Genomic DNA, 12,764 nt, shown 5'->3' on the forward strand with positions numbered 1-12,764 from the left:
GATGCTTTCCCCCCCCGGGTCCTTGACGAACCTCTGCTCAACCGCACATTGTTCATGTACCCGGAGTTATCTTCTCAATGAACGAGATGCGGCTGGTGATGTCATTGAAAGTGGAATACTAGCCCCAGCGAGCCGATGCTGATGACACAGTACCAATCAATACTCCAATGGCTCCGTCGTCTGCCAAAGTCCGGGGAGTCCTGATCCTGAAGGACCTAATGCAGCTTATTGGCAACCTCGTCGAGGGTACAATGCCCAACATTGTGTGCCTGGCAGAAATAATGTCAGTTAATAAATGAGACAAAGGCGAGAGCGTTGTTCGCATACAGTAACGTGATTTTCATCGTCCTCCATGGCCATGGCATTGGTATCAAAGGACTTTATGAAAGGATCTACTACGACAAGACTGTCTCCAGGTTGTTCAACGAAAGTCACCTCGGGAGCGAGCATAGGAGCCCACTGGACAAACACATGGGTCTAATATCGGGAAATCCGGCAGAGAGCCGCTATTGCCGTATCCTTTACTTCATGGCCAAGTGGTCAAACTCCGACAGACACGCATATCAACGCCATCGAGAGACGCCGGAAACATCTTTCTGTTTCATGTGGTATTATAGCCGATACGGAGGGAATAGCTAACCCAGTATTTTCCGAGTACACACAGCTGCATATGTGCTGTAATAGAATTACATCCCAACGTCACTCATTCCCGCGAGCAGACGGTCTCAGCCACACCTTTGCACCCATGTCCGGCAGAATAAACTTGCCGAACGGCATATTCTTCGGCCTTGGGCCATGGTTCTCGATGCAAAAGTCGAAGTTCTGCAAGAGATGCACCACGGCGAGCTTAACCTCGTCGGAAACCATGAATCTGCCAGGGCATGCGTGGCGCCCGATCCCGAAATGCATGCTTCGTTCATTGGTTGACGTCAGGTCACAGGAGGAGGCAAGTTTTGGGTCGTGCCGCATTTTGGAAAATCGGAACCCGTCGAAACGAGTGGGATCCGGGTAAAATCTCTCGTCCTGGAACAGGGGGGCGTTTGGTGTAAAGATTGCGCTCCCCTTGGGGATGTGCAAACCATTGGAGAATGTGTAATCTTTGAGAGCCAGTCTTGCGAGTGCAGCTAGTCACCGGGTTAGGAATTGTACCTTGCATTCATTGACGGGCGAGGGGTCTCCCATACATGCGTCGAGTGGGTTCATTCTTTGTGTTTCCTTGATGAAGCTGTCCACTTTGTACATTGAGTCCAAAGCCTGCTTGGTGCCCTCGCCGTGTAGCTCGAAACATTGCTTTATTTCTTCGCGGAGCGGATCGGCGTATTCAGGGCGCGAAGCGAGCTCGAATATTGTATGAACTACCAGCTGTAGACACGGTTAGCTGCAGTACCAAGCAGGTGATGCCGGGAGCCGTACTTGACTGGAAGTGTGCAGGGCGGCAAAGATGGTGTTGGTCATCATGTCAGTGATGTGCCAATCTTCGAATTCCGCCTCACGTCGTTGGTCAACCCAGTTCATTGCGAAGTCCAGGATGTCCTACAGCCGTGCGTTAGCAGGCTCGATCGAGCCATGGCAAATACCGAAAACAAACCTTCATGGCGTTCTTTTCACGGGTATCCCTCCTGTGTTGTATCTCGGCCTGTAAAATGCCCTGCAATTTCCTTACAAGTCGCGGGGCAGCCAAGACTTTTGCAACAGAACTAAACAGTGTCAGCCGGACCACGGGAGAGAGGAAGAACGCAAGAGAGGCTGCTTACGGCCTTGCCCAGCCTGGCCAGGAACGCAAGATGAGCGCGTCTCGAGGGATGGCATCACCAAAGCGGCAGCACATGTCCAGAAACTCTGCGTCCCGGCATAACGGCTCGCCGAACAAAGAATACGTGGTCAGCCGTGCGATGACCTTGAGCGCAAGGGGGAAACAAGGCACAGCAGTCCATCCCGAGTCTTTGTCCACGGAACCACCTCGAAAAAAGGAGAAGAAGCCTGAGCTCTGGCTCAGCACTAAACGTTGGACCTCTTCCTGAAACCCATGGACGAATTCTGCGGAGAAGGACTTGAAAAACGGGTCTTCAGCTTTGCTTGCCCTGGTCCTCTGCCAGCTCAAGGCCTTTGCAATGACGGAGTTTGGTATCCGGCGAACATCTTGTAGCTGTCCTGGGAGAAGCCACTCGAATTGAAATTCCTTTTTTCACTGTCAGAAGTGCTGTCATACAATGTCTGCGTCATGGCTCAGTCTCGTACTTCGGACATTACGGCGCGGAAGGACAAATGATCGTCATCCACAGTATAGTACTCCCTTGTCATCTGTCGATCGCATATAAAGACGTCCATTCGCGTCATGGTCGGTATTTGAAAGGCAAAATCACCGTACTACATACATGTCGACTGTTAGTGCGTAGCTGCGTTGCCATACGAGCCAGGAGCAACTTTCCTTGGCATATCCTTCGCGGATCGACTCCCGGGCATACCAAACGTTTCGCAAAGCGGCCAGCCATTTCGTGTATCGCACTCCAATCCCGACAGTCGGCACATCGACCTGCGGCCATGCAAGTCAGCTCGTTAAACGGGTATTGTGCTGAAGGGCGTGTTCGCTCAAACATTTACTGGGTAGTCCAGATAGAGAAAGAATATGGCACCACCTATTAAAACGCCAACGATGGCATATACCACCACCGAGTAGTCGCCTGTGACATCAAGTCGTGCTGTTAACATTGTAAGTTTGGCTCAAGGTCCGCTGCTCGTGTAAAGAGCTATAGATGGCTAGTCGGAAAGGAAAAGTGCGAGCTTCAATTTACAAGCGGCGTCGTTCCTCTTTGTTTCTCTTCAGTAAACAATCCAGACATGGTGGTGCGCGCATATAGTTGCGTCCGCGATATCTTGCGAGTGACGACTCAGTCCGAGCTCGTTGCCGATCTTACCGATCCCTGACGAGCTGCGGCACCGTTCATACCAAAAAAAGAAATGACCGGGGTTTCGTAGATTGATGTTTCGACTTCGGACATGATCTGCATATGCAAGTCCTGCAGGAACTCCGGCCATGGCGTGGCCACTGCGATGCCTAGCCGCGCACCGTGGATATGTCATGATCCGTGGGCCGCTACGGCCCAGGAGAAATTATGTTCAGCCAAAATGATCCGTAATGGTGGATCGTTCGTGATAGCATGTCATGCAGGTCCAGGACGGCGGCGATGTGCGAAGACCGGAGTGCAAACCTGCATACTGTCACGGTCTAACGTTTCGTGTTGAGAATCATGGGAACTAACTTCGACGCGCTCACGCAATCCTGCAGCGGAGACTGGATGTGGCATGTCGGATTGTTCGTCGCAATCAAACGTTGCAACACAGCTGAACCACGGGGTCTGGGAGATGCCGGGACCACCGCGTCATGTTGCATTCGAAAAGCGAGCAGTAACCAATGGCATGGCTCTGTTTGACCAATCTACTCTTTGTGCTCTGCTCTACGGGCACCTCCGTCGCATGTTGCAGAGACGACGCTTCTGTCATCTTGATAAGGTTCCCTTCGCCGTAGACGTCATCATTTCAAGATCAGAAAACCCGTGAGTATTCTTCAACTTGTATCGGTTGAGCAGGAACATTCAAAGAGACTTGACTTGAACTTGAGCCAAATCTGCCGCCGTAGTACAATGTCTTTACATCTCGCAAACATGGACTTCCTGTCGAAATCTTTCATGGCTCCCTCGAGCTCGCCAAGTCCTTTCTTCAACAAGTCGACGCTGCCACTCATTGCAACTATTGTCGGTCTTTTTCTCTGTTATGTTGTTCATCGCAGCAGCAGGAAGGAGAAAATACCAGTTGTGAGATGCTGGCCGTCATTCCTCCCCAAAGTCTTTGACCGGTTGAGTTACAACAGCCAGGCACCCCAACTTATCAAAGATGGGTATCAAAAGGTATTTGCTGCAATGTTCAAAGACATGTTCACGGGCCGAATCTCACGGCGCTACAGTACAGAGGTCAGCCTTTTAGACTGCTTAAAATGGACATGGACCTGGTCATCATTCCGCTCAAATATGCTTCCGAGCTACGAGCAGTCACAAATGACAAGTTGGACCCTTTGACAGCGAGCTTTGATGACAATGCTGGCGCCGTCACGAGCATTCTTCTCGGGAGCGAACTGCACACCCATGCCATACAACGGCGCTTGACTCCCAGGCTTCGTAAGCGTTATAGAAAGTGGCCTTGAACGAAGCAGTGCTAATGCAACGTAGCGAAAATCATCCCAATGATGATGGACGAACTTAGGCTGGCATTTACGCAAGTCTTGCCTACGCAAAATGGTTTGTGCAATTTGACCATGATATTGAAGCACACGGAAAATTCTGACAGTCATGGATTCATAGATGCTTGGATTGCTGTAAATCCATACGAAATGGTTCTTCATCTGGCTACTCGTGCTGCGGCACGGGTGTTTGTGGGAGAACCAACTTGCAGGGACGAGATTTTCCTCAAAACAACCGCTTCCTACAGCCGCAACGTCTTTGATAGTATCTCCACCTCCCGTCAGTTCGGAAGCTTGCTGACGTCTTGCTTTGGGACTTGGGTTCCGGCGGTGAAGGAGGCTCGCGACCAACTACAATACATCCAGCAACTCCTCGGTGCAGAAGTAAACAGACGCAAGAGTTGCCCTGAAGAGCAGCACGACGATTTCCTTCAGTGGTGCATGGACCTGGCAAGAACTGAAGAAGAAGCGCAACCAGAGGCCCTCGCCCATCGCACCCTCGGGATTTTGAGCATGGCCGTCGTCCACACAACTGCCATGGCGAGCACGCATTTACTCTTCGACATGATTTCGAGCCCGGATCTAACGAGCAGTCTTCGGGAAGAACAACAGTCTCTGCTGAAAGATGGCTGGATGGGCATCTCGCAGGAGTCGATGCTCGACATGAAGCTGCTGGATAGCTTGATGAGAGAATCGCAGCGGCTCAATCCAGTCGGAGAGTGTAGGCCAGCTCAACGCTCTCATGGCTCCTGCGCGTCGCTAACTATGACATTAGTTACTTTCAGGCGTCTTGTCCGGAAACCCGTAACGCTATCTGACGGTTACCAATTGGAGCCCGGTCAACAGATCGCGCTTCTGGCGAGGTCTATTCATATGGACGAGGAGATCTTGCCTGATGCAGCTTCGTTCAACCCACAAAGGTGGCTTAAACAAGAGAATTCCGCACCGACGGCATTTTCCAACAGCAGCACTTCCAATCTCAATTTCGGCCTCGGCCGATATGCCTGTCCGGGACGATTTCTCGCGGCTGTACGTGACTCCAAGTTTTCCCTTGTGAAAATTCTTGCTAATACCAGAGTTTTGACTCTCAGTACACGATCAAGGCCATAATGAGCCGACTTCTACTCGATTATGACTTTAAATTGCAGGGGGAGTTTCCCATGGGGCGTCCCCCCAATATGCTTCACGGAGATAGAATCTTTCCGAATCGCACGGCGGTTGTCCTCCTACGTCGCCGCAACACTGTCGCATCTAAAGCTTGAACTAAGAAGAGTGACGGAAGTATTTTTCCGTGGTAGAAGCCGTAGTCATGGAAGTAGATGCTGTCGAAAGAATTGGTGCTTCATTGGATCTCAAGGATAAACGTTAGAATTAGGATGATTTCTTATTTACTCCAAGTCGAACTTTCTAAATTTTCGTGAACAACGCTCGTGTCATGGTGAAACCAGAATTTTTGCAACATGTCACGGTCGTTGGCCAGTGGTTACCATTTGGAAACCTACGCATCGTGAAAGATCATCTGCCTCGTGCCAGACAAGTTACAAAAGCCCGTCGATGACGACATACGCGGACATAACACAGGACAACGCTAGATTCTCGGAACCAGGCGAAGTCCTAGACCGTTTTCCTCGTACCACATTATCGGACAAGATACGTTGTATCTATATATAGCAGCCCTAGAAGATGCATGTGCAGTTACGAGGGGTGTTGTCGGTTCTGTCCGCTACGTTGCCATTTTGCAGGGGAGTATGCAAGTCCATATCTGAATGTAATCACTTCTCCGAGATTATGGCTGCTTTGGACCTTGCGGAAGGAAAAGTCTGCCCCAAAGATCCGACTGGATGGACGTTTGAATTACATAGACGTACCAGCGTGTTCCGGGAGTATTTTAATGTGACCTGCTGTGCTTCCTCCAAGTCTTCGCGTTCTTCTTGGTCCCATAATCTTGTGTCGACGGTACTCTGACATTCCGTTCCCGGGCTCTCTGTGTATTACTTTCCTCATTATTTTGCTGTGTAATCACCGGCATAGCACAAAATGGCCACCCAAACGATTACAGCTCCTGCTCAGGATGTGACAGCAGATCCCTCGGACACGAAGTACTGGGCGGACAGCTTCATCCCCGCTCTGAAGTCCCTGATGAAGGCTACTGAGTCGTATTCCGCATCGGACGAAGAAGCTCAGCTGCGCATCCTGGAAGAACATGTCCTGCCCAACCTTGGTCCACGGCCGTCCAAGGCTGTTGGTCCTTCACACCTGACGCAGAGTGGCTCCCCATTGCAGCTGAGCCTCAATGCGTCGTCCAAAAATTGCGTAAGATACTGCTGGGAGATGCTGGGTGCCGACGGAGGACATGGCCGGGATCCCTTGGCGATACAGGCTGCTCAACGAATCATGGCTTCTCTTTCGACCAACTTTGGCTTCTCAACCAAATGGAGCAGCGTCCTGTTGTCTACTTTTGCCGTAGGGCCGGAGGAAGCTCAAGGCATCGTCGATATGCTGCCGCAGTGGCTGCAAAGCTTTGTCCCTGAAGGGGTTGAAGCTGCTCCCCTGAAAAGAATCCCCTTCGCTTTGGCTGCGTTTGACCTCAAGGGTCCCAACATGTCGATGAAACTCTACGTCAATCCAAAGGCTAAAGAAATTGTTACTGGTACTCCAGCAGCAGGAACAGTTTGGAACATTCTTCGAGGTCTCACGCCAGCGTTCAAACCGGAAGCAATTGACATGCTTGAAAAGTGAGAACCTGCAACGCTACACGTGCCCGCTTCTGCGTCTATGCATGCTGACCTTTGCTATGAGATTCTTCGAGGACATTCCCGAGCCGTCCCCGATTGAGCTGATAGGAATCGACTGTGTCGACGAGGCGCATCTGTCTGACGCTAGAGTCAAGCTCTACATTCATACCAGAACCAATTCGTTCAACACGGTGCGCAAATACGTGACCCTGGGAGGCAAAATCAACGATGCCGAAACCAACACATATTTGGAAAAACTTCGGCCCATCTGGCACCTTTTGCTCCAACAGCCAGAGGGCCCCGTGGAAGATGACTTCGAAAAGCCGATAAACGAATCTTCCATGCTTTGCCAAAAATTGTACTTCAGCTTTGAGCTCCAGCCCGGCAAGGATTTCCCCAACGTGAAGACCTATCTGCCGACATGGAACTACGTTCGAAGCGACGAAGAGACCATTCGAAATTATCAGGAAATATTCCGAATCTGCGGCCACCCGTGGGGTGAAGACGGGAAGTACCACAAGATTTTCACGGATGCATTGTAAGCCATCCTCGATGCTTCGCGGAGTAGGCATTTTCGATACAAGAAATGCCACTCTAGGCTAGGATTGATCAAAAGTCACTAACGGAATTTTGTGCAGTGGCTCGGCAACACACAATCGCAAAAAGCCAGTTCACTGCGACGCATCCTACATCTTCACCAATGAGAAGGGTGTCTATCAAACTTTGTACTTCAGCCCGCCTCTTGGGGAAGAGAAATGACATTGTGGCAAAACGACCTCGCTGTTCGTTTATAGTGACATTTTTCCACGTTGCTCGAGTTGTGATGCGGGGTGGGTTATTTGTTGACACAGAGTCCAATGTTTATAAAAAGTATACATGATAATAGAAGATGTAGCTGAATGTTATCGCGAGTGATGCAGAGAATACAAAAGAATCCCCGTTTGACGCTTCGCGAGCTAGCTCACACAACTTCCTTTTTGAAAGACAGTAGCTGGTGTCCCTTGGGGATTCCGTCTCGGCCTCGAAAACAGCAGTTGGATCCGAGTCGTCAAATAATCACGCAGTTCGGTATCTTCCTTGGCCCGCCACGCAAGATTTAGACAGACGATAAGTCGAGCCACCTGTCACTACGAGATTGGCATCGAGCCAGACGACACAAGTCTCCTGGCGGCCAATGTCGGAAGTATACGAGGCAACAACAGCTGGGTAGGAAAGACGGGTGCCCTAGTAAGTGCAGCACAGTACGGAGGATCTTCACTCTTGAGTAGACCAAAGGTTACACGTTCAAGCAGCGCAGCAACGTTGCGGCTGCCGGTCACATCGATGGGAGCTTGTAGAACAAACGGCCGACTGAAGCAGCAGCTACCAGAGCCGGAGTACAATTTCGATTGATATCCATGGAGGATTTCGAGGGAGCCCCAGATTATGTCCACTTCGGGCATATCTCAACTTTTATTACTTGGCATTATCATCAACCACCGACCTCCGCTCCCTCCGAACGTCTCTGCAGCATCAAGAGTTGCACAACGTGTGGATTCTCCAGGCATATTGATCCTCCTTCGGGGAGGAAAATCCACATTTGAAATCACATGCAGATGCAAGTGACCTTGCCGCATACAAGTCACAACCCAATAGCTCCGAACAGAACGGCGGAACCATCAATTCAGAATGAGGCCCGGAAGAAGCCCGATGACTTTGGCACCTCGATTGTATAATAGTCGCGATTTGATACTGCAGGGTCAATCGTCTTGGGATTTGGAAAGCACTTCACTTCTCACTGATAGATTCTTTGACCACGGGAATACTCGCAATGGCCGAGCAAGCTTCCACAACCAACAGCTTGGACCAGAGGTATTGGCTGCGTCACACCGTGCCGCCTCTGCTCGCTCTGCTACGAGCAGCAGGGACATACACGGCCGCTGACCAAGGCGAACACGTTCGACTTCTATGCGACCACGTCGTCCCTAATCTTGGACGTCGCCCGACCGAGTCGCGCCCAAATAACTCCAGTTTGACTCACAGCGGCTTCCCCGTGGAGCTCAGTCTCAACCTCAACGCCGGGAAGCCGAAGGTAAGATTCAGCTGCGAATTCTTGGGCCCCAAGTTCCCCCGAGACGACGACGATACGTATGCCGTAGGCGCGCTTCGGCAATGTCTCACATCACTTTCCGAGGAATTGGGATTCAGTACAAAATGGGCCGAAGCTTTTCTGGATGTACTGGCTCCGACGCCTGAAGAAGCAACAGTGGCCCAGGAAAAGCTTCAGCAATGGCAGACGAGTCTCCTGCCGCCTGGAGCAGTACCAAAGCCTGCATCCAGGTTGCCCTTTTCTGGGTTGGCTTTTGATCTAGTGGGCTCGCAAGCCCGCGGAAAGCTTTATCTTAGCCCGCAGGTCAAGGGGCTCGGATCCGCCAAGTCCATGACTGAGACGCTTTGGGGTGTTCTGCGTCGTTTGGAGCCTCCGATGAGCGACAAAGCCATCACCGCCATTTCTGAGTAAGGCCGCGTTTTATTAGCACGCCCTGGCTTGTTTGAACTTTGCTCCACTGCCCAAGCACGCACTGCTGCCAGCAAGTATTTAACTTTGAGTAGATTCCTTCTCGAGCGTCCGGGTCCGCCCTGCGTGGACATGCTGTGCATAGATCTCGCCAGCGACCAGGATTCACACGACGCCAGAGTCAAGCTCTACGTCAACACAACCAGCAATTCATTCAACACTGTCAGGCAATGCATGACCCTAAGCGGCCGGCGGCAGGATGAGATGACGCTCAAGGGCTTGGAGGTCTTACGGTCCATTTGGCACCTGCTGCTCCAGGAGGAGCAAGAGGTTGCAGATGATTACGAGAAGCCGGTAAACGACGCCTCGAAGCTAGTCATGAAGCTCTTCTTTTGTCTCGAGATTACTCCAGGCAAAGACCTGCCAGACGTCAAGTTGCACGTTCCTATATTCAATTACCTGAAGAGCGACAGGGAGGCCCTTTGCAACATCGAGGACATCTTTCGAAAGTGCAACCAGGAATGGGCAGCCAATGGAAAATATAGGGAGACCTTTGAAAGTGCCTTGTGAGTGTCTCAGCCCGCCGAGCCCGACTCCGGCGAGTTCCAATGAACCAAAGCTAATTCGGCACGCTCCAGTGGCGATCCCAACACGGTTCGCGACGTTCCAGTCCACGGCTATACGGCGTTCGCGTACAACGAGTCGGGGGCATACCAGACGGTGTATTTCGGGGTACCGCAAGAATTGTAGTTGTGATGGAAGGATGCCGCGGTATTATTTGACTTGCGAGGCTTGTGCGAGCTGTGGCGAAGATCGCACGCATCTGTCGATATCACACATTTCACGGCTTAGAAGAATTACAGACCATTGCTACGATCTTCTTGATAACAACCTTTTTTGAGCAACAAGACATGTTTTCACGATGGACGTGTAACAGCCCGCAATCCGAAGAGTGATAGATATTCTGTGGCCAGGTGGCTGGTTACAAGTAAATATCTGAGCACCATGTACTTCCTATACGAGGAAGAAATTTGAAAATGTGATTCCAATGTTTCCCTGGCACACAATGGAACTTATTTGTAACCCTAGTGCGGAATTTTAGGATGCCTGTTCATGCTCGTCCTAGCAACAAAACAAGATGGCTCGATGCGCGGACATAACCTACGCCCCAGGGAGTCTTCTCTCAAGCGAGAAGTTGCAACTGGATTCCCAAGACAAGCCTTCACATAGTGTTCTCGGAAAACTGGCTGCCCGGAAGTTTTGAAGCAGAAGTGAGTTCCCAGACAGGCCGAGACTATTCGGCAACGTATGCGGCAAATCTGGCATCGTTTATCTCGCAGTTGCCGACTCCATGCGCACAGTGTCACTTTGAGAAGGGTAAAGTGACGCATCACAAATTCTGCATCCTGTACAAGCGTTGCGAAGGACTGCTATGTTCCTCGGCGGGAAAGGGTTTTGACGCAGGCGGCCGGTCAAGCGACGAATGAAACGTTGCCAGGGACGTGCCGCACGGCCTTCCGCGAACGCATGACGGAGATGAAGGGAAATCAAAATCATCTCTTCTGGTCTTTGGTCGGGTTTCACCGCAGGTGGAAGAACAATGAGGATCTCGACCGTGCTGTCGGGGCCGGCGGTCCTAATTTCAACGGGGAGAAGAGCGTTGGTTACGATTTTGATTCGGTTTTAGATTGCGACGACTATGTGTCCTCTCTTTGGATTGTACGCAAGGAAAACAGTCTTCTACAGAACTGCACTAATGCTGTAGATGATTAGATTTCCAACAACTTGAGAATTGCTCGCATTTGCTCTCCCCGGCCGGTTCCGTCTTCAAGGGATGCCAATTGAGCCTTTGCCTGCCGGATCAAAGACTCAATCTTTTGCTGGCAATAAGCAAAGCTTCCCGTCGATTTGATGTACTCAACGGCGTACTGCTTCACCATGGGGTCCTCACTGCGCTGTTTTAAAATGTTGAGCAATCGAAGGTCCCCGGTGCGCGACCGAATACTGTGAATGATGGGATACGAGAACTTGCCCTCGGATATGTCCTCGCAGAAGCCCTTGTTCTTGGAGTAAAGGTCACTTTGCAAGTTCTGGTAGTCGTCCCGGATTTGAAACAAGACGCCAAGGGTTTCAACCAGCGGGACGTAGTCACGGCTGCTGGCGCTTTCGCCTTGCATCAACCGGATGGCGAGCCGGAACAGGCCCCCCGTCTTGTTCCGAACCATCCGCATGTATTCGTCCTCGGTTGGGCAGTGGAGGGAGTCTCTCCAATGAAGCTCCATGCCCTGGCCTCGGTGGAGGTTGATGAGCTCCTCGGTGAAGATGGCGTACGCTCGAGGGTTTGTCAGGTGATCCAGCTCTTTCTGGGCCATGAAGTAAGCCAGGTTGGCAGAGTTGATTGTCTGTGCGATGCCAAAGATGCTGTGGGCAACGGGGACACCCCGTCGCAGTTTGGACGAGTCCTGGATATCGTCGATGCTGAGGCTTGTCAGAGAATCTTGCTGCAACGCTCAAGTGACTTTCCTTCAACCTACAGCAGAGAGGCGTTGTGGAGTAGATCGATGATGCGCTTGATCACGGTGACCTTGTCCTCGGGAACACAGAGGAATTGGTTGAAGGCATTCGTCAAGCCGCCACGTACGTCTTTGCCGGGTGACTCTCGCAAATAGTCCAACGGGGCCGTAAGAACCTAGTTTTCGGTGAGCATGTTTAAGGCTCCAACTTGTCGTTGCATACCAACTTTGTCTTCCAGGTATGTGGTGTTGCCGTTAGAAAGTGTATAGTTCGGCTGAGGCCGACACGGCCCGCCTCGAGATTGATGGATGGTATCTACTGTGCTTCCCATGATGGGGTTTGAGCACATGCAGTCAATCGTGTCGAGGGAGACGTATCCAGTGGTGACAGGCGCGCAGAACATGTTTCGTCTTGGGCAGCAAAAATGCAAGTCTACTTTGATGAGAAGCGATAAAATCAGCACAAACTTCATCGACCAGGCAAGCCGGTCTTATCAGTGTGATGTATGTTGCCTTGGAATTATTTGAAAAGTACAAGCATATATGACGCATGCGAACATGTGAAGCAACTGATATCGGATATGCAGTGACTGCACCCGTGTTGCCGTTTCCCAAGGCGTGTAGGAGAGCATGGCTTCTCGTCTTGCTGCGTACATCCGTATCCATGCAACGCAACCGGGGAGACCCGATGTGCCAAGAAACGTGTTTTCCCATCTTTGAACAAAACTTTCACATGATCCGAGACGCATCATGTCAATCAAGATGACGGCGCATTTGCGATTGCG

General features: G+C 51.1%; 5 protein-coding genes across 5 annotated transcripts; 3 read left to right on the forward strand and 2 right to left on the reverse strand.

Annotated features, from left to right (window-relative positions):
• Positions 1–699: 699 nt before the first annotated feature.
• On the reverse strand, positions 700–2,337 carry MAM_08125 (P450 monooxygenase; the record flags this gene model as incomplete). The annotated part of the gene is made up of 6 exons (XM_040826923.1): positions 700–1,124; positions 1,185–1,362; positions 1,414–1,533; positions 1,589–1,697; positions 1,755–2,179; positions 2,239–2,337. The coding sequence occupies 6 exons, from the start codon at positions 2,335–2,337 to the stop codon at positions 700–702; spliced, it is 1,356 nt and encodes a 451-aa protein (XP_040675062.1).
• Positions 2,338–3,662: 1,325 nt separating this feature from the next.
• MAM_08126 (P450 monooxygenase) lies at positions 3,663–5,496 on the forward strand (the record flags this gene model as incomplete). Its single annotated transcript, XM_040826924.1, has 5 exons — positions 3,663–3,905; positions 3,962–4,172; positions 4,224–4,955; positions 5,010–5,263; positions 5,326–5,496. 5 exons carry the CDS (start codon positions 3,663–3,665, stop codon positions 5,494–5,496), a joined length of 1,611 nt encoding a protein of 536 aa, XP_040675063.1.
• A 775-nt stretch (positions 5,497–6,271) lies between these two features.
• MAM_08127 (P450 monooxygenase) lies at positions 6,272–7,728 on the forward strand (the record flags this gene model as incomplete). Its single annotated transcript, XM_040826925.1, has 3 exons — positions 6,272–6,969; positions 7,034–7,507; positions 7,608–7,728. 3 exons carry the CDS (start codon positions 6,272–6,274, stop codon positions 7,726–7,728), a joined length of 1,293 nt encoding a protein of 430 aa, XP_040675064.1.
• Positions 7,729–8,779: 1,051 nt separating this feature from the next.
• MAM_08128 (aromatic prenyl transferase) lies at positions 8,780–10,216 on the forward strand (the record flags this gene model as incomplete). The annotated part of the gene is made up of 3 exons (XM_040826926.1): positions 8,780–9,465; positions 9,562–10,032; positions 10,105–10,216. The coding sequence occupies 3 exons, from the start codon at positions 8,780–8,782 to the stop codon at positions 10,214–10,216; spliced, it is 1,269 nt and encodes a 422-aa protein (XP_040675065.1).
• A 1,019-nt stretch (positions 10,217–11,235) lies between these two features.
• On the reverse strand, positions 11,236–12,383 carry MAM_08129 (geranylgeranyl diphosphate synthase; the record flags this gene model as incomplete). Its single annotated transcript, XM_040826927.1, has 3 exons — positions 11,236–11,944; positions 12,001–12,155; positions 12,207–12,383. 3 exons carry the CDS (start codon positions 12,381–12,383, stop codon positions 11,236–11,238), a joined length of 1,041 nt encoding a protein of 346 aa, XP_040675066.1.
• Positions 12,384–12,764: the final 381 nt, after the last annotated feature.

This window comes from Metarhizium album (genome assembly GCF_000804445.1).
Source record: "Metarhizium album ARSEF 1941 chromosome Unknown scaffold_44, whole genome shotgun sequence".
Taxonomy (NCBI): Eukaryota; Fungi; Ascomycota; class Sordariomycetes; order Hypocreales; family Clavicipitaceae; genus Metarhizium; species Metarhizium album.